The sequence below is a fragment of the Ischnura elegans genome, chromosome 13 (assembly GCF_921293095.1).
Source record: "Ischnura elegans chromosome 13, ioIscEleg1.1, whole genome shotgun sequence".
Classification (NCBI taxonomy): Eukaryota; Metazoa; Arthropoda; class Insecta; order Odonata; family Coenagrionidae; genus Ischnura; species Ischnura elegans.
The window spans coordinates 10,456,015-10,478,444 of NC_060258.1; the positions used below are offsets into that span (position 1 = coordinate 10,456,015).

At 39.3% G+C, this 22,430-nt stretch overlaps 1 protein-coding gene across 1 annotated transcript in view; it reads right to left on the reverse strand.

Annotated features, from left to right (window-relative positions):
• Positions 1-22,430, reverse strand: part of LOC124170069 (26S proteasome non-ATPase regulatory subunit 2) — a 101,518-nt gene that overhangs the window by 17,595 nt on the left and 61,493 nt on the right. The window contains exons 11-12 of the mRNA XM_046548756.1: positions 21,698-21,870; positions 12,736-12,909 (exon numbers count right to left, since the gene is read on the reverse strand). Of these exons, the coding sequence (XP_046404712.1) occupies positions 12,736-12,909; positions 21,698-21,870 (347 nt within the window). The remainder of the gene's footprint in view (positions 1-12,735; positions 12,910-21,697; positions 21,871-22,430) is intronic.

Genomic DNA, 22,430 nt, shown 5'->3' on the forward strand with positions numbered 1-22,430 from the left:
AACAATCGTCTGTCAAGCTTGCAAAAATTATTAGTATAATAAATGAAAAACTATTACCGGTATATTTAAGTGATGAAAAAACATTTCAAGACCTACACGATTTTATATACTGCGGAGCAGCCACAGCTGTTTTGTGCAATGGTGGCAGGATTGTCCCGAATAGCAGTAATGGCAACAATGGAGAGGAGCCAAGACCGCCGATGGTCAAGGGAGAACGCATTTGGCGCAAACCAAAATGGAAAGTCCGATTAGAACGGAAAGTGGATGCCTTAAGACAAGACCTTGCACGTTTAATCCAGTTTTCGACTGGTAATCCAAGTACATCATTAAAAAAAAAAAGTTGAGAAGGCATTCATAAAATACCGTTCCCACACTCAATACGACAAGCCCAATGAAAATATAAAAGAAATTATTGACACCCTCAAGCAAAAACTTGCAGCCACAAAAATGAGACTCAACAGATATAATAAATGCACAAGAAGAAAACAACAGAATTCCCAATTTGAAAATAATCAACGAAATTTTTACAGAACATTGGGCAATAACAAACAGAAGAAATCTATTTCTTGTGAAAATAAAAACCTAAGTAATTCTAACTCTCAGGAAGTGGAGAAATTTTGGTCAAATATTTGGTCGAATGATACATCCCATAATGGAAATGCGCCTTGGATGAGAAATGAAAGAACAGCAGCGGAAAACATAGAAACTATGCTTCCCCCCATTATTACAATGGAAATTCTGGAAAAAATTCTTAGCCGAACCCATAACTGGAAAAGTCCAGGAAGTGATAATATACACAACTTTTGGTACAAAAAATTCACCAGCTGCCATAAGCATCTACTGAAATATATAAACGAATTTTTGAAGTTTCCAGAAAATATTCCAGTTTTTTTAATGGAAGGTAAAACATATTTATTGCCAAAAGAAGTCGCATGTAACGATCCATCAAAATATAGACCGATAACTTGTCTACAAACATTTTATAAAATTTTCACCTCTTGCATAACAGAAGTCATCAACAACCATATAGATGAGAACCACATTTTTACGGAAGAGCAAAAGGGGTGTCGCAGAGGAAGCAAAGGTTGCAAGGAACAGTTGATAATTGATTCAATTATTCTTAAACAAATACAAGAAAAGAATAGGAACCTACACAGTTGCTACATAGATTACAAAAAAGCTTTTGACTCTGTTCCCCATTCCTGGCTTATTGAAGTGCTAAACATCTATAAAATTCACCCAGAAGTTATTAAATGTCTCCATACTGTGATGAAAAAATGGAGCACCATCTTGCACATAAAAACTGACGAGGGTCTTTTGCAGACGAATAATATCAAAATCAAACGGGGAATATTTCAAGGTGACTCTTTGAGTGCGTTATGGTTCTGCCTTGCGCTAAACCCTCTATCAAACCTCCTGAATAATACTCAATATGGAGTCAAAATAAAAGGAAAAGAACCAAGATGCCACACTCTATCGCATCTCTTCTATATGGACGATCTCAAGCTATATGCAGGATCTAATAATAATCTAAATCAATTAGTCCGTTTAACTGAAATATTTTCTAAGGATATAAACATGGAATTTGGAATAGATAAATGTAGAACTATCACAATATTCCGAGGTAAAGTACAAAGGAATGACATTCCACTACTGGATGGGCAAATAATAGAGGCCATGGATGAGGGAGATACCTATAAATACCTAGGATTCCAACAAGCAAGACGACTAGACCACTCTACGATAAAGCAAAAACTTTCGACTGAATTCCAAAATAGAATCAAGAAACTTGTTCGCACGGAATTGAACAGCAGAAACCTCACTAATTCAATTAATACCTTTGCCATCCCTCTCCTGACATACTCCTTTGGTATAATCAAATGGTCACAAACAGATCTAGACGACCTACAAAGAAATATTCGATCCCAAATGACGGAGAAAAATATGCTCCATAAAAGCTCAAATATAGAGAGGAGCACGTTGCCCAGAAAATTTGGTGGAAGGGGTATCGTAGACATCAAGAATCAGCACAACTCACAACTTTCTCAGTTACGGAAATATTTTTTCAGCAAGAAATCTACCTCGGATCTCCTGAGAACTATCTGTGACGCAGACAATAAATACACACCGTTAAACCTATCTGACGAAAGTATGCAAGTTAGTGAAACCACTGTTACTATAGACAGTAAAATGTCAATATGGAAAGCTAAATCCCTTCACGGAAGACACCCTCATGCCCTGGAGGCCCCTGAAATCGATAAAGATGCATCGCACGCATGGCTCAGGCATGGGCAACTCTTCCCAGAAACAGAAGGATTTATGATCGCAATACAAGACCAGGTGGTGAAAACAAAAAATTATGAAAAATATATAATTAAAAACCCAAATTTGTTGGATGACAGATGCAGAAAATGTGATAATGCCTCTGAGACGATACAGCACATCACAAGTGGATGCACTAACTTATCTCAAAAAGACTACCTGCACCGTCACAATCAAATATGCAACATCATACACCAGAAATTAGCTCTGAAGTATAAACTCATAGAAAATGGAGTTCCTTATTATAAGTACACACCTAAAACCATCCTTGAAAACGACCACTGTAAGATTTATTATGACCGTTCAATTATTACCGATAAAACAGTCCATAGCAATAGACCTGATCTAGTAGTACAAGATAAAACTCACAATGAAACGTACTTGATAGACATTACCGTACCTAATTCGCATAATATCACTACAGCCTACACCAGCAAAATGGAAAAGTATGAAGAACTTAAAAATGAAATCAAGAGATTGTGGAAATCAGATAAAGTACACATAATACCCATCATTATCTCCGCCACAGGAGTAGTGCCTCATTCACTCCATCAAGGTCTTCAAACTATTGGACTGCCGAAAAACTTGTTTATTACCATACAAAAAGCAGCAATTTTAAATACTTGCCGGATTGTCAGAAAATTTTTCAAAACAGAGTAAAGAGACGAGAGTACTTGGTGATACCCGTACCTCGCCTAAAACCAGCAAAAATGCTGTGAAAACATAAAAAAATATAAAATAATAATAATAAGATGCACTAACTTATCCCAAAAAGACTATCTGCACCGTCACAATCAAATATGCAACATCATACACCAGAAATTAGCTCTAAAGTATAAACTCATAGAAAATGGAGTTCCTTATTATAAGTACACACCTAAAACCATCCTTGAAAACGATCACTGCAAGATTTATTATGACCATTCAATTATTACCGATAAAACAGTCCATAGCAATGGACCTGATCTAGTAGTGCAAGATAAAACCCACAATGAAACGTACCTGATAGACATTGCCGTGCCTAATTCGGATAATATCACCACAGCCTACACCAGCAAAATGGAAAAGTATGAAGAACTTAAAAATGAAATCAAGAGATCGTGGAAATCAGATAAAGTACACATAATACCAATCGTTATCTCTGCCACAGGAGTAGTGCCTCATTCAATCCATCAAGGTCTAAAAACTATTGGACTGCCGAAAAACTTGTTTATACACAATACAAAAAGCAGCAATTTTAAATAGTTGCCGGATTGTCAAAAAATTTTTCAACACAGAGTAAAGAGACGAGAGTACTTGGTGATACCCGTACCTTGCCTAAAACCAGCAAAAATGCTGTGAAAATATATTTTTTTTAATAAATAATAATAATAAATAATATGATCTCTGCATTCTCTACGGGTTTTCACCACGTCCATTGTGTATTGGTGACAACAGTTTTGCTGACATTGCAGTCAGCATCTTCAGGTCGAAGGTGAGGTAACTCGGAAAATTTTCTGCCTTATATAGGAAAATTATTACATCGGCAAGACTTGCAGATCTATGAAAATCCGATTGCAGGAACATCGAAGGGCTACTAAAAACAAACAGCACCAACTCTCAGCCATATCTGAGCATGCTTTGAGCGAACCTGGACACAACATACTCTTTGAAGACGCCAGGATAATAGCTAAAGAAAATAAATACTTCCCATTTCAGGTTCATTTCATTCAAGCATTTCGGGTTCAATGGAACACGAAACTTTGTACATTCATTCCGAATTAGTCCCTCCTTACTTTACGAATCAGCGATATCACCGACTTCCACAACAGGATATTTGGTGAAAGAAGATGATAAGGCGTAGATTTGGTTCGGAAATGATTGAACCAAAACATATTTAGATTAATAAAAAATAGTCTACACTTTTCAGACAATTCCTGTCTGGGGCCGTATTCTGTAACTCCAAACCGATCGGAGCGGCACCGATTCGTCGGGTGCGACGTCACACCGACTCCCAGTAAGAAGTCGTGCGATTCTGTACGAACCCGATCGGTGCGGCATCGACGAGAGGAGGGGAGATCGTCGGTAGCCGTACCGACAGCAAAAAGGTGTCGATATGGCCACTGACTAGTGGGTTTCATGAACTCCCCGGTGCGCATTGTACGTTTTATTTTGTTTTTACCTCATCACCGAGTAAATAATGAGGTTTTCTGCAATGTTATCTTTTTCTGTCCCTTCGAAGACGCCTCTACAATTCACTGTGTCATCATCTATATTAATTACCTTGACAGAAATATAAGATAATGGTTAATAAACATGAGGTTTGCTAACATATAACGACTTTCTCTCATTTATGTTACCACTTTCACTCGGCTTTATTTCTCTCTATCATCATTTATTTGCTTCTTTGACGTAAAAAAGATATTTCTGATAAAATATGATTTTGCCGCAATGTTATCACTTTATCTCACTCTGAATAGGCAACTATTATTTCACACAATCATCATATGGCGTTTCTCTTGGCATAGAAATAAGATCTTTTTATTTAAGTATGAAGTTTGCCACAACGGTATCAGTTTCTTTCATTTGTAACAGGCAACTATATTTCATTTCATCGTCAGCCATTGATTCCCTTGACGATAAAAGAAGATATTTGTTAATAAGTATGAGGTTTACCGCAATATTATCATTTTCTCTCACTTGGAATGCGCAACTTATACATTTGTATTTCACCCAATCACAATTTATTTACTTCCTCGTCATAACACTTCTTTTAATTACACCCAGCTCCATATTTTTATAACAATTTCCTAACTTGTTCCTCTAATATGACATTTACATTTGAATCCTACGTTCACGTTCCACCGTATGCTATTTTCGTCTGCTAGGTGCCAATGGCATAACCTTCCGTTGATAACATTTATACGGAACTTACTTAATGACAACTATATTACCAAATCATGAATAAATAGCATTATACGGAACTAATATTTAAAAAAAGAAACTACGATCTCAAGGATAGTTTCAATAATTCACTCCAGCAACAACAATCTCCATCACATACAAACTTTATTGTGATGTTGTAATATTGTTTCCTTCGATTCTGTAGGTACAGCATTACTACCACACATTATATAAGCATTGTTAACAACTTATCCAATATCGACTATCTCAATCTAGCAATAAGTCGTAATTTCCGCAAATAAAAAGATTGAGAATGACGACAACAAACTGTGCCAATGAGTCTTCACTTGTTTTTACCCTTCTTTCATTGGTGGAGACACGTGAAACTTCAGATATATTCGGATTTTCCCTGTTTGGGAAGGAGAGGGAACCATACCGACTGGTTTGAAACCGACAACCTTACAGAATCGCTGAAAGTGTCGTCGTCGGTGCGGAATCCGTTGTCGGTACGGTCTGATGCCCAGTCGGTGGGCTTGAAAGGGAAACCGACCGGTGCGGCACCGATGAAATACAGAATACGGCCCCTGATCAGAGAAGCTATTGAGATAGCAAAAATTTTTAGGCTTTAAGAGGATTAAGGCTACCGCATGCATATCGCATGGAAAAGGATTCTCCGACCTCAAACCAATGGGAGACCAACAATGAGAGATGGACAACCACCGACCAATGAGAGAGCAGCAGCAGGATGAAGAGGCCGCCGCCGCCTATATAAGGCGAAAAAGTTTCCGAGTCACCTCACCTTCGACCTGAAGACGCTGACTGCAATGTCGGCTAAACTGTTGTCGCCAAAACACAACGGACGCGGTGAAAACCCAAATAGAATGGAGAGATCATCTAATCAACGCCGCGAAAATCATCAAACCTACATGGTGATAATATTTTTATTCACCTGTTTGGTCATACAAAATGTAGACATAGGCTTTGTCATAATAGAACACATTCCAAAACATAATTAAAACATTTAAGATTGAACATAAGATACAATAGTACATATTTTTATATGCAAGTTTCAGGAGTGATAATATTTGATGAAGTTTGTCATCAGATCTAGTTTTGCAGTTATGGCACTCGTTGTTTTAAACAAAAAAAGGTTTAAATTTCCTTTTATAAATACCAGAATGTTACACATGTATAGAGAAGGTGGTGTTTAGATTTTTTGGTTTTTAAAGTGAATTCTGCATGATTTTCTACTTGGTAACTGTAAAAATGTAACTAATGACTATGTCAAAGACAACGATACAAAAAATCAACCGCTTAACAACAAAGAGCCATTTGAGCACTCAAAGAGCATAAGCGGCACTTAAGACTCGGGCAACTGGAGAAATCTGCCATTGCCGAACATTGTGTGAGCCAGGACTAATATTCAATCGTAGCTCAGTGCTGCCCTCGTTGGGGAATTGTGTCAGATAACAACTGACGACGTGACTGCGTGAGAAAATTGAAATCTTGGAAATTAAGAAGCAAAAGGAATATCAATGTTTTCATGTGCTATAACTAAAGGTAGACCGAACCGTTGCTAAAACTTTAAAGAACGTAGGATTCATCATGGGAATCGAACATTGTGTGGGCCAGGACCACATCATTAAATTTGAAGAAGCAAAAATAATTTGCCATGCTAAAGGTTTTTGGGATCGCCTCACGAAGGGAGCTATTGAAATTAAGTTGGAGAAAAATATCTTTAACAGAGACTCTGGGTATTCCATCAGTAATACTTGGAAACCCGTTTTGCAGAAGATTCTAGAAGTGAAGAATGTTACACATGTATAGAGAAGGTGGTGTTTAGATTTTTTGGTTTTTAAAGTGAATTCTGCATGATTTTCTACTTGGTAACTGTAAAAATGTAACTAATGACTATGACAAAGACAATGATACAAAAAATCAACTGCTTAACAACAAAGAGCCATTCGAGCACTCAAAGAGCATAAGCGGCACTTAAGACTCGGGCAACTGGAGAAATCTGCCACTGCCGAACATTGTGTGAGCCAGGACCACATCATTAAATTTGAAGAAGCAAAAATAATTTGCCATGCTAAAGGTTTTTGGGATCGCCTCATGAAGGAAGCTATTGAAATTAAGCTGGAGAAAAATTACTTTAACAGAGACTCTGGGTATTCCATCAGTAATACAGTAAAACCTCACCTTAACGAACTCCCGCTAAACGAAGAACTCCGTTCAACGAACAAATGCTATTGGTCCGGCCAATTGCCTATGTAAACACATTAGTGAAAAACCCCGATGAACGAACTCCTCTTTTACGAAAACTCCCGATCAACGAAATGAAATTTCGGCGCGATCGAGTGAAATTCACCTCCCAATAACCAATTTTTCCGGTTAAATTTTTAGTTTCATATGAATAATTTAATATTCGTAGCGTTGGAGGGCAAATCAGAGACTTCCACTGAATAAGCCAATCAGAATCGTCATTATTAACCGTAACCATAGCCTTCCGTCGTGTGTTTCCGCCGACCCCAACTCGCGGCTCGCGGCGAATTGCGAAAAATGTTAATGCTGACTTTCGTAAATAATTCAATGTCCCAATATTTACACGCTCAAAGATATGATATCTAGAGCTATGTACTTCGATCGCATTCTTTTGACGGTTGTTTAAGATACTTTACAGAATTACAACGCGTAAATTCCGAGAAGCATTTTTTTCACTCGCCGCCATCTTGGATAACTTCTTTAAAATTTAACTAAATTACGGAAGATACAATGTGCACGCTAGAAGATGAAAGCCAAAATTTGCATCTCTTAATTATCTTTAATATATGACTCAGTAGTTACTCTTGTTTCATTCACATTGTTTATTTCAACATCATCTAAAAAATAGGAGAAACTTTTGCATTTGCCGCAATCTTGGATAAAAAACATTCGCACTTAAGACACGAAAGCCAACATTTCCCATTGATCTAGACGTTACTTGAATTGAGTGCTTTATACTAAAGGTCAGTCTCTGTCTGTCGGCGATTGTAGCGATGTCCTAACGTGATGTGAAGCGGTGTTGATTTTCTCCTGAGAAAAAGGTTTGCGACGGCCGTCAATTGTTGCATGAAGAAGACGACACAGTCTAAACATGCCATGTTTAGACTGGGCCAGTGGTGATGCCTCACCCCTGTGGTAGCAGCAAAAATCCATGAATGACAGCGGGATTAATTCAGCGGTGGTTGGCGGGAGTTGATGCACTCATGGGGAAAGTAGATTTCTTCCTCGATCGCTGCACGGGCCCAAACATAGGACTAACAATAAAAAATGTGCGTGTTATTTTCTTCCCCCCAACAGCAATAGCTAAGTTGCGACCTCTCGACCGAGGGGTCATTTCTGCGGCAAAGCGGCATTACCGTCGGATTTTAGTGGAGTTTTTGGTTTGTCGAATGGATGTAAGGGATCGGCGAAATTGAAGAGGACCATTTTGCAGGTAATGCAAGGGCTTTGCAAAGCTTGGAAGCGTGTCGCACCTGTCACCATATTTAGTTATTTTGCAAAAACCGGGTTTGCAGTCAACAGCATCATTATCGTGACTTATTTTACTTCAAGAACTCCTGCATGAGGCCTTCCAAGCTGTTTTCTTATCGGGAGTTGTCAATCCGGTTTGCAGTCAACTGCGACCACGCGATGGAGAGTGATGACAAAAGCCATGAATCCTGGCAGGGTCTCTCAAAAGTCATGAATATTGAAGGGTCGTTTGATGAGTTCACTAGAATAGACTCAAATTTCGTAATCCGCGAAGCCAGCGAACTGAGGGTTGCAGAATATAATTTCTCGAAAACTCATTTTTCAAAATCGTGACGTATTTTACTTCGAGAACTCCTGCATAGGGCCTTTCAAGATGTTTTCTTATCGGCAGTTGTCTACCCGGAATGCGATGGAAATGATGCTAGTACAATGAATTATTTACGAAGCCCGCGACCGCAAATATTGCTATGGAGTATTCTGGATTCGACTACTATAAAGAAATGCTGCCACCCACTGAGCTTTAATGGGTCGACGAAAGTCGCACTCGCGCCGTTATGGTAGAGCGATCTTAATTTCATGATGAAGCTATAATTGGCGCTGTTACTTTAACTTTATATTAGTAATGGTCAAATCTATCGAATTCTTAATTTTTCAGTGTAAACTTCGCGAATACATGTACTCTATTTCAAATATTGAGAATAAAGGGATGGCCTCGCACTCACCGCTACGTTGCATACATTTTTGAAAACCGATGAAAAAGCACGCGAAGTGATTGAATAATACGAACTGAGGCTTCCTAAATGTGGTCTACAGGGTTTGTCCGGAAAGTAATAGGACTGAGTCGATTTAAAAAAAATTATTGAGCCAATCGTTACAATTCTTTAAACATTTTCAAAATAGGCTCCTTCTGCGTCGATACAGCGCTGCCAGCGCGATTTCCAAGCATTGAAGGCGTCACAGAAGACATTCTCCGAAATAGCCTCGAGAGCCGAGGTGCATGCTGATTGGATCCCCTATGTCGTCTCAAAATGCTTGCCTTTCTTCGGCCATTTCACACAAGGACACAAAAAAAAAGTCTGGGGGGCCACATCTGGGCTGTAGGGCGGCTGTGGAAGCGTTAGGATGCCGGCATTGGTTAATTAGCTGTTCACATGAAAGGCGATGTGAGCCGCAATTTCTAGTCGTCAGTGAGCACTTTTGGGACCATCTTCGCGCACTCATCTTGCGCATGTTCAAATGCTCCGTCACAATGTCATGAACCACAGATTTTGATAACTGTAACATCTGGGCAATTAAACGAATGCTTAGTCGACGGTCTGAGTTCAAAACTTTGTGCACACGAGTCAAAATGTCGGTGTTTGCCGTAGTCACAGGTCTTCCAGCACCGTCTTCATCAGCGACCTCTTCCCGGCCCTCCAAAAAGGCCTAGTGCCACCGAAACGCACCACTTCTTGCTAAAGCAACACCTGGGTAAGACTACTTGATCATAACAAACGTCTCTGTCGCATATTTACCGAGTTTCACTCAGAATTCAATCGCGTACCTCTGCTGTAACGAACGCTTCATTTTTGGTTTGCACCACTCACAGAAACACGTCGCGCAAAAAAGTCTGTCCTGACTCTCCAGGTGCTCGCAGACAACTGACCAGCCGCTCGTTCGTTAGCTAGAAACACCCTCTACCAAATTCAGTCGGTGCAAACACGCTCCGAAGTACAGTCGCGGTGGAAGAAAATCAGTCCTATTACTTTCCGGACAAACCCTGTATTGCCCGCGATTTGCATTGCAGCTGAAGAAATAAGCACTGCTTTGAAGTATGCGAAGGTAGAATGAAGATAACGCATGCAGACTTGCGTCTATTTCCGAGCCCCTAGAATGATGCAACGTGCGCATCACCTCCGGGGAACGAACTCCCGATCAACGAAACGGCAAAATTTCGGTCACTTGAGTTTCGTTTAAGAGAGGTTTTACTGTACTTGGAAACCCGTTTTGTAGAAGATTCTAGAAGTGAGGGAAAATTCGCGAATGCAAAAATCAAAAATTAACGCCACCTACAGTCACAGAGATAGCCAATCTTGAAGCAGTTGACAATATTTTTTCGAAATTACACTTAAAGAACTTCATTTATATAAATAGGCCACATGAGGGAATTTAGACTGTTTATTACAGGTGCGATAAAAGAAATGACATCGTATTTTATTTTATTGTTACTTTTTAAATATATATTTTTATTTAACTAAATTTATTTCAACAATGGGACTTAGCAACCAAACATTAAAAAGTCAATATTCAGCCCTGAAGATGAGTGCTGAGATGGTACTTGAAACGTTGGCCGTTTTAAAAGCATTAACCCGGTGGGAATCCCGAGAAAAGTTTACCCACATTATTCGCCAGGAAACAATAAAATCATATTTAACAAAGTGCCACTTCACAAATACAGGTGGTCCTTCACTTTCGTATGTTCCAAATTGACACCTTTCACTCAACTTTCGTATGCTAAATTGGGACTTTCGAAAGTTTGTCTGTAAGTAATTTTTTTGAAATTCCAGCGATACTCACTGTGCATCACAACATTCAACTGTTTCACATAGTTCAACATATAGAGAGAATTGTACGAAATTCAAGTGCATGAAAGCCGAGGACTGCTAGCACATGATGATGTTTTGATTAAAGGACAGACAACACGAACGAGAACGCAGTACATGAGAACTAACCACAAAAAAAAATTTAAAGACGAAATATTATAGCGCTATAATCGTCACTGATCAAACAAGGTGCTAACATAGAGTGGATATGAAGAAAATGCTAGCCTCATTTAAAATCCATAAACTAATATGAAAATCAAGAAATCGCCAAGTAACCCATGTACACGAATGGGGATGAGTTGTGACAATGATTTCTAAAATTATAGGAGAGAAAGAAACTAGCCGACACTGGGACTTGAACCCGGTACCCAGGCATCGGGAGACTCTTGAGTAGAGCCTCTATGCCCTCGGCCACCGAGGTAGCTTTGAGGCAGTGGTTACTCTAGGGAAGTCATGGTGCACGAAATATTTACACGCGAATATTTCTCGAACTCTGGCCTACGTGGAAGAAAGCCGTGACACTTTTTCAACCTCACCCATACACTTTCAGAAAATAACATCGGCATTCAAATGCTGAACATCACTCTCGTGATGTACCCTAGTCAGCCATGATCTACGTCAGCTCAGACAACTCGACGACGGAATCACCCTCCACGACTTGTGGTAGGTCGACTGAGAAACACAAGTAGGGGCCTCTTGTCAAGACAGGATGGATAGGCAGGGTCGACTAAGAATGCGGGAATTAGGGTTGAATTTCAAGGCAATTTCTCAAAGCAGCTAGCTCAAACATAACTGGCCAGTGACCACGATTTGTACTCACGAGGTGTCCAAACGTTCTAAATGCCATCTCGGCACCAATGTCAAACAAAATTTTAAATCAAAATGTAGCAACTAGAATGTCACCAGATTTTTTAATAAATATATATAATGTAATATATAAAGAACACTTTGGGTTGACTTTCAAGGCGATTTCTCAAAGCAGCTAGCTCAAACATAACTGGCCAGTATCCACGATTTGTACTCACGAGGTGTCCAAACGTTCTGAATGCTATCTCGGCACCAATGTCAAACAAAATTTTAAATCAAAATGTAGCAACTAGAATGTCACCAGATTTTTTAATAAATATATATAATATAATATATAAAGAACACTTCAGGTTGAATTTCAAGGCGATTTCTCAAAGCAGCTAGCTCAAACATAACTGGCCAGTATCCACGATTTGTACTCACGAGGTGTCCAAACGTTCTAAATGCCATCTCGGCACCAATGTCAAACAAAATTTTAAATCAAAATGTAGCAACTAGAATGTCACCAGATTTTTTAATAAATATATATAATGTAATATATAAAGAACACTTCAGGTTGAATTTCAAGGCGATTTCACAAAGCAGCTAGCTCAAACATAACTGGCCAGTGCCCACTATTTGTACTCACGAGGTGTCCAAACGTTCTGAATGCCATCTCGGCACCAATGTCCTCTCCCATGGAGATGAGCGCGATGCCCAGCACGGCGATGGCCTGCCTCGACGACAGGTCCTTGGCCTTCTCCTCGTCCTTGGCCGCTTTGTCCTTCTTGCTGCTCTCATCCTTCTTGCTCCCGCCCTCCTCCTGCAACACGCACACGTCACAACAACAAGAACAGACTGCGGTCAAACGCGAGGCAAACACAACGGAAAAATCTCAAAGAGGGAAAAACAGGGTGTGCTAGAGACCACAAGGAAGAGAAAGCGTAACCTTAAGCAGCTTATATTCTTGATTGTTTCTGTCTTTACTTTGTGAAAATCCATTCTTAATAATAAAACGTTATTGTACTTTTCCACACGATTTAATTAATGCGACCGGTTTCGTCGCAGAGGCGACATCATCAGGTACATAATCCGTTATAATAACAGTTATATTGAAACAGTTATATGGAAGATTTAAGAAGACCTTTCGCGTCCTCTGATGAGTATGGGGACACGACCTTCAGGCCTGGACAATGGGCGTACCACGACGCAACAATATAACTGTTATTATAACGGATTATGTACCTGATGATGTCGCCTCTGCGACGAAACCGGTCGTATTAATTAAATCGTGTGGAAAAGTACAATAACGTTTTATTATTAAGCTTATATTCTGACAAATATCATGCCGGCCTCGGTGGCGGTGGGGTAAAGTCCTCGCCTGCCAAACCATAGGTAGCGGGTTCCAATCCCGCCTGGGTAGGTGATCCTTATCCAGGGCATGGATGCTTGTGTTGTACAGTGGAACCTCGTTAAAGCGAGTACGGGCTATAGCGACACCCCCGCTATTACGAGAGATAGCCGATGCACCGTCAATTGACCCTATAATAAGCGTGTTTAAAAAATTCGTTTTTACGAGACCCTTTCGGTGTTGGCTCTCGCCATAGCGAGGGTTTCACCGCCGGAAGACTTTCATCAAGACTCCTTAACCTCTGTAATTGCTAGCGATCTGTTAGAAATGAAGTTAATGGAGTGCTCAGTCTCAAAATTAATGTGGTAAACTGTCGTTCCATAAATATAATGATTGACGAAACAATGCTTTGCATGATTTTTATTCAGTGCGGCGCTTATAAATTGTTTGAATAGTTAGTCGTTATTTGAGTAAGGAAATTTAGTGATGCAAAAAACATCGCCTTTCGCCTGGATTTATGCTTACGTTTATCGGATAGATGTTTATCTGTCGCCGCACCACTCCTGTTCCTGTATATCTGTTCGCAACAGGTATATTGGCTATTATTTGCTCCATCTCCGGTATAGCGACAATTCGCTATAGCGAGTGTTTATTAGTGCACCGTAGGGTGTCGTTATATCGAGGTTGCACTGTACTTTGTTAATATTGGAAACCCTCGTTGTAAAAGGCCATCATGTGTTTACGGGGAATGTGATAATAAATAAAGGGTATTCAGCCGATCAAAAGCAGAAAGATTCAAGCATTATCCTCAGTTTTCCAGATGCCCAATTAACACACCCAAAATTACTTCGATACTTTGAAAAAAATATTATATTGATGCACCGTATAAGCGCGTGTAAAAGGCGCACCTTTTTTTCCCAGAAATTGCAGCCGAAAACGGGGGAAATTGCGCCTCTTACACAAACTTCTTATCTTCCCCCCCTCCCTTTCACCGGTCGCAAGTCCAAGGGGAACTCAGTAGCTTTGGTTTTCAGCGTGAGTCAGTCATCGAAAAATCAAGGTGCTCAAGCACGGTTCCCACTCTAACTAACATGTAAATTCCACGGTTTTTTCCAGTTTTTCACGGTCTAAATGTCATCAAATTCACGGTCTGTTGATAAGCCTTTTTAGGCAGAAATTTTAGTCCGGTTTCATTTTTATTAGTTTTATTTTTATTCGTCTTCGGACCATGGCCCTTCCGAAGAAACAAGTGAGAACTTTAACACGTTGACCGCCATGCCGGTCATTATGACCGGAGTCGAGTGGTTCCTGTCACGCCACGCCGGTCATGCTGACCGGCCTCCGAGCGACTGTTTCAGGATGTGGATTTCTGACGCCACAAGTGACCGGAATCTCTTGCTAACGTATGGGCCATGATCGTTGCGGCGTCAGAATAGAAACATTTATTTTAAAGTAAAGTACAAAATCACATTTAATGTTTTATGATCCGGGAATAGTTAAAGGAATGAAAAACACTTATGGCATCAGAGGACATATCCACTAAAAACATCATGGCGGTCAACGCGTTAAAAAATTTGGGCGCTGACAGGTTAAGATTGCAAGCCTTTACTTATCCAGAACGATTAACTACCCCATATTCTTTCGGCTAAGCAGGATTATATTCATGGTTCCTAACCAAACTGAAATATAAAATTCACGGTTTTTTCCAGTTTTTCACGGTCTATATGTCATCAAATTCATGGTTTATAGAAAAACCATTTTAGGCAGAGATATTGATTGTGTAACAATCATCGTCCGCATATTAACTAATAATTTAACAAACGCGACAGATGCCGTGAATGTTAACGCAACAATGAAAGTGCTATCTCTCTCCTGACGTCCCCTATAGTTAGCAAAATTCAGCTCCCAATTAAGGTTGTGAACGGGAACATGGAGGGATCAGGGTGCCCAGGAAATTAAGAATTGTCTGAGTTTTCGCCAGGGTTAATGAACGCTTTGGTTACCAGTCTTCCGGCTTTGGTACAGACTTAAGGTCAATGTATAACCACGGCACAAGGACCAAAAATTGCTCTTAGATTATACGCGTGCAGATAAATAAATGCGTGGACAGTGTCTGCGCACGACTGACCTTGAAACATGACCGACATTTCACTTTCGCTCTTTTCATCGTAGTTCTAAAATCAAGTTCGAGAGATTTTTAACGTTTTACGACGAATTTCACGGCTTTTTCCAGGTTTTTTCACCGTACACAAAATTCGCGGCTTATTCATGGTTTTAAGGTTTTCACGGCTTAGTGGGAACCCTGTCAAGACCACAAGGGAGAGACAGTGTAAACTTATGCAGCTCATATTCTGACAAATACAATAAATGTCACCCTATAAATATTAAGGAATTTGAGGGGCTCCATCTGCTAAACACATCAGCAATTTGTATTCTGAAAACTTTTAATAATAGATCTGGCTTTCTTATATGAAAATTCTAACAAGGAGACGTCGCCAAAGTGATGTTTGGGATCTTGATGCGGATGTTATTTTCTGAAACTATATATGTAAGGTAGAAAAAGTGTCACGGATTTCTCCCACGTCGGCCCGGGTTCGAGAGATATTCGCATGTAAAGATTTCGCGCAGCATGACAACCCTTGAGTAATCGGTGTGGTAGGGCACAATTCGGAGTTTCGTTTAAAATCCATAAATTGATATTAAATTTAAAAAAATTGCGAAGTAACTAAAAAAAATGAATGGGGATAAAATGTAACAGCGATTTCAAAAATTAGAAGAGAGAAAAACAAGGCCGTAGTTAAGAGGTTAGCGATTACTCAAGGGACGTCATGCTGCGCGGAATCTTTACAAGCGAATATCTCTTGAACCCGGGCCCATGTGGAAGAAAGCCGTGGCTTTTTTTCTACCTTACCTACATAGTTTCAGCTAATAACATCCGCATGCAGATCCCGAACATCACTTTGGCGATGTCTCCTTGTAAGTTATTGAAACGTAAGGGAATACCAAGCTTGGGAACTTTTTTTACGTGAAAAAAACTGTTACTTTTTTAGAAAAAAATAAGTACAGGAGATACTATGAAGCGTGAAATTTTTTTAAGTAAATGGTCCAGCGTAGAAAAAAATTCTCTATACGGTTTTTGTTGCATTGAAATTGATTGCCTCGTTTGGTCCATAGAGCTTCTCTAACTCTGGTGTCATGGTTTTTTTTACGGGCAGTCGAGTTTCGTACTGTGTATCCTTGAAGATATGCAGCCTGAAATGTTCACTTGTCTTATACGGTTGCATCATCCCCTTGAAGTCTAATGAGCTCGGTGGAGGAGATAGCGGGTTGACATCAGTAAACACACACAATTTACTAATTACAGTAGATTCCGGTTAATTAGGACATATAGGGACTTGTGCACTTTGCCCCGATTAAGCGGCTGCCCCAATTAGGCGAACTCTCTCGTATATGGGCATAAAAAAACATTGAAATGATGAAAAGAAGACTAACAAATGTTTATAATGCAATCTAAGTTTATTAAAGTGTTAATTTGATTAATAAATCAATGAGTTTAGTTAATTCATTATAATTTTTAAAAATTATAACAATGCAGTTAAAAATACTTTTCACAGTCTCGGGCGATGCTGAATGAATGTCTTTTAATAACTCCTATTAAAGAAAAGTCCCATCTTAGCCGCTTAATTGGGGCAGATCTTGAAGAACAGAACCCAATAGATAGGAATATCCCAGAGTATTCTCCGCTTAATTGGGGCAGCATGCCGCTTTATTGGGCCATGAGTCGGCCACATAGACTCTATACTTGCGACGAAATTAAATTTTTTTCTTTTCAGAATACAGTGGAACCCCGATTTATCGTTCCCGCATTCATCGTTTTCCCGCATTCATCGTTCGCCGCTCCTGGTCCCAAATTAAGTTCCATAAAGACAATGTAAATTTTTCCTGCATCTATCGTTCCCCGAAGTATCGTTTTCCTGCATTGATCGTTTGGAGATCGCGGTCCCGTCGAATAATTTTCCCGCATTCATCGTTTGATAAAAATGAGACGAAGTGTTTACAACGTGTTATTTATGGCTATTAACAACAGACACATAGTTTGAATCTTCCCCAGGAGATTGAAATGCGATAGGGAGAAGCAGAGTGCCGTGGAATAGTTACATTAGCGCATTTCCCAAGATCCGGTATCCCCCTCCATTCAGCACTCGCTTTCTTCTCCAGGAGATTGAAATGCGATAGGGAGAAGCAGAGTGCCGTGGAATAGTTACATTAGCGAAGAAGCTTTACATTAAGAAGCTTTCTTCTTCTCCGAAATAAAAAAAGTTCCCAGCTCGAGCAGTGATCGTATTACGACAACCTTAGCTTCGAAAGAAAATATCAAGTTACTCGAGAACAAGAGAAACCTTTTTCACGCCTCCCCCTCTCTCGACCGCTGACTTTTTCTAGCTGACTCGCTTAAAGGTGGAGGTCAACTGCTGCATGAATCACCAATTAGCCCAAAAGGTATCTAAAAATGAATTTCGGCAATTGGTATTATACTTTTATTATATTGAGATATTAGTGATGTGCACGTAATTCAGTAAAGATTGAAGATTGATACCAAACACGACGTATTTCTAATGTTATTTAAGCATTTTAAACAAGGAAACAGTTGGAATAATACGATGGTGATTTCTGGCGAATAACGATATCCTTTCAGCTGATAGTGAGCTCCACGGCAGTTGAAGCGATTTTTTTTCGAAAACAATACAATTACAATTACATCTGGTTACAATTTACGAGTTATGCTACAAGTTTCACTTGTCTGAGTTGCTAACGAAGCGATGTCTTCTCAGGATATTTTGTTTCTCTCGACTAGCAATCTGAATTCATCTGCTCATCTAGAGCTACACTACTTATTGTTAGAAATGAGTGGGTAAGTTGCCTTCTCTATAGGATAAAAAATTTCATTGCGCAGTCATATGGTCATGCTTCACCCTCTGCAGTAAGCTCTGCCTACGCTGTACGCGATAGCATTAGTGCCGAACTTCACCTCGTACGAGTGGTTCCGTACTTTTCCGGGTGGGTTGACTTAAAACTAGCGAGTGTTTTCCGTATGGGTTCAATGGAGTCCGGTTTCATTTTTATTAGTTTTATTCTTATTCGTCTTCGGACCATGGCCCTTCCGAAGACACAAGTGAGAACTTTAAAAGATGGACTGAAAATAATTGATGATGAAGAAAAGAATCCGGGCTAGAATGCGTGAATATTGCAGAACGCCTCAGTATGTCCGGTAGCACATGATGGCAGGGGTGCGAGATCCCTGGTGAAAAAAAGAAGTGGGATGAAGCCGAGGATCAGGTGGGCGTGCCGCTGACGATTAACGCCGCATTGCCTCAATCATATTAAAAATTTAATTGCTAGAAAGGAACATTTTAAATAATAAACTATTTTTGGCCTTCTTGATCCATTTCATAACCAATCACTGCGACGGCGAAATCAGTTGTTTGAGGCATAACACGAACATTTCTCTAGTAAATACGTGTACTTGAAATGGCATTTGATGGGTAAGAATTTTTACATCAGACAGAAATGCATAATAGCCGTGAAAATTCCGAGTGGAGTGCAAACATATTTTAGCAAGGCGGCTTGTTCTTTTAGGATTTTAGAAAGAGAGATAAGTCGAATCAACAATATGACGTAAGTGTTTCGATAGAGTAATAATATTCCTGTAATCAGCTGAAATCTCGTTTGAATCCATTAATGAATGTCATAATTCGCAAAAATCCAGGGGATCCTGGGACACAGGCAACTCGGACAACCATTCCCACATTGATCGTTTTCCCGCATTCATCGTTCTTTTCATCCATCCCCCTGAAAAACGACAGATCGAGGTTCCACTGTACTATTTTTATATATATTCCTCCTTTGATTTACTCTTATTTTTTCACAAATTTTCCTATTCTTGCCCTATCTTGAAAGCTCTTGTTGTTTTACTATCTGCAGGAGAGGTTCAAATAGCAAGTTGTATTCCATTTTATGTTAATAAGAGCGCCGAATCAAAAGCGCTAGCAAATGTAAGGATTGAATCATCGGTATCCCCTAATTTTACTTTGTAACGCCGATAGAGGCCGTCTTTCATGACTGTGTACATTTTCCAGACACCCAATTAACACACCTAAAATTACTTCGATACTTAGAAAAAATAAATATATTATATTAATGTACTTACAACGACAAGGAATACGTTAGTTAACCTTATTACTGCCAGCCCATTTCAGGTGGGATGTATGAAGACTGCCAAGGATATTTTCCGGAATTTGCAACATTTCAGATTTAAAAATTTTTCAGCAACTTCATTTTGTTTAATACGTCTAAATTTTTTTCCCAATTCTTAAGGTATAATTAGATCTTATAACCATAGATAGATTATGGGGGTTTACATAAATTACAGCCATTGAAAAGGCCACAATCAGGAAAAAAAGTGAAATTATTCGACCCCCAGTGGCAGTTTTCGCTCAACCAGCGAGGGGCGATATATCGGCCTGGTGGCAGTATAAGGGTTAAGCTACAAAGCAAAATTCAGAACATATTTTGAACTCACTCACAAGTTACAACAAATTAACGAATGTCGTCTTCAGAAGTTGGGGGAGTTTTGCTATTGTTATTTCGTAATGTTAATAAGAGATAACAAATCCAAGCTGACACTTATTAAAAATCTCGACATTCATGATAACGGTACGAGAAGCCGAGATAATTTTGCGGTGATACATCACAATCTCTCAATATTTAATACTGGCCCTGTCACCATGAGCTGCAGGATTTACAATGAATGAATTACCAACTGCTCTGAAAGAGGAGAAAGTACCAAGCAAGTTTAGAACCAAATTGAAGCAGTACCTTTTAGGTAATAATTCGGGCTTAAAATTGGTCCCTGGAAGTTTTCGCTCAACCAACGACGGCCGATAGATATCGGCCCGGTGGCAGTTAAAGGGTTATCAAACATCGTATTGAAATCTTACGTGATTACTGCAATGGATTAGAATTTTAAAACACCCAAAATCACTTCAATACTATAATATTTGTGTATTGACACATTCAGCGGGGAGCACTTCAATTCACGTGGTCCCGACCAAGCCAAGATACGGAGTACGTCAATTCACGTGACGCACATTCACTTATATTCACATTCGCACGTTCACACATTCAATTATATTAATCCCTTACAAAATAGGGGTGTGAACAGTGTATTCATCCCTTAAAAACTTCTCCATTAGCCTCCATATCATATGTAAAAAAAAACGAAGAAAAATTATTATTTTAATGTTTTTTAAAGTTTTTTTTTTCAATTTTCACCCCCTAAATCTTTTCAACCCTGGTGAAGTTTATCTTGACCCTGATAGCCTTAAAACGTCAGTTTTTTTCAATCAGAAGCAGATAAGATTAGTAAAAGTCCCTTGAAAACGATAAGATTAGATAAGGGGTTGTTTTCCCCAATTTAGGGGTTGCTCGTAAAAATGGAGGGTGATAGAAAAAAACAGAGGTCATTTTCAGATACAGCGACCCAAAATTAGCTAGAAACACCCTAAATTATAGCAGAGCATTTTTTAAACTATTTTTTTGCAGAACAGTGTAATAGCACATTAACGTTTCAAGTTGAGGCTGTGGGCCACGCTTGGACTTAATATCTTTTCGTGCATGTGCCTATCAGGCACATTGCGTCTGAACTTGGAGTTCAAATTTTGCGCCTGATGGAAGGTTAAAAAGGCATTAAAGAAAAGTCATAGTTTTAAGATGTGTGTTATAATTTTGTAAATCTACTTTAGTATTTTATTTATAAAAATCAAAGGTTACTTCACAAACAGCCCTCGCATTGTGGAAAGTGCTAAAATAATAATTGAATTTGTTATTGATTGTATAATATTTAAGAAATCAATGCAATAATTAATATAATACAGAGTTAAAGATGTGTAAATAGACGAATTATTTTATGCTGAACAAAGTCTGCTTAAACTAAAATATTGTGAAGTTAACCTACGAAATAAATTATTATTTTGTAACATAATAATGCAATCTAGATTAATGCATTTCATTATAAAATATTTGTAATGCTTCAATCCATATTACGTTATCATGTGACAAAGAAATGAATAATTTCTTCTGTGGATTAACTTAACAATATTATAATTCAGTAAAAGCACATTTTGTGCAACATATCCACAACATGGATGATCTGTACACAGATTTTAGGAATTTACTGCAAGTGAAAAATCGTGCTGCTTACCTTTTCCGAGGGCTCGTAGTGTTCGCTGCAAATGTGCAGCAACTGTTGTATCTTCAGCACGTTGCCCGTCCCCGCGTACGCGCACACTTCCACCATCGTCGTGGACATGGACTTGAAAGGCTCTTGGATTACCTCCAGGGCGGCCACTATCGTCTCTACTGTGTTCTGTCGACCTGCGAATCACAAGGTATGAATTCAGGGGGGGAAAACTACACGCAACCAAATGAGCAGACCCCTGCAATACACTATTACAGTAAAACCTCTTTACGTCGTAATGGAGGGGACCAAAATATGGGCAAATTGATGAATGGAGGTTCACTACAGAGAGGTTTCAGTGATATGTACCATTTTTTCATATCCTTCGGAAATGAAAGGCACTACTGTCTTTCAAACAGACTCACCTTGCCTGGATTTGTGGGGATTCAGGGAAAAAAATTTTTTTTAAGTTACTTAAATTCCGTAACAAGTTTGAATTACTCTTATTTATAGGAAACTAGCTGACCCGACAGACTTCGTCCTGTCAAAAAAATTTGTAATGTGGCAGTGTTTTGTTCCTACCTTTTTTATATTCTTTGCAAAAAATTATCCTGAACAGGGGCCGTATTCTGTAACTCCAAACCGATCGGTGCGGCACCGATTCGTCGGGTGCGACGTCACACCGACTCCCGGTAAGAAGTCGTGCGATTCTGTACGAACCCGGTCGGTGCGGCACCGACGAGAGGACGGGAGATCG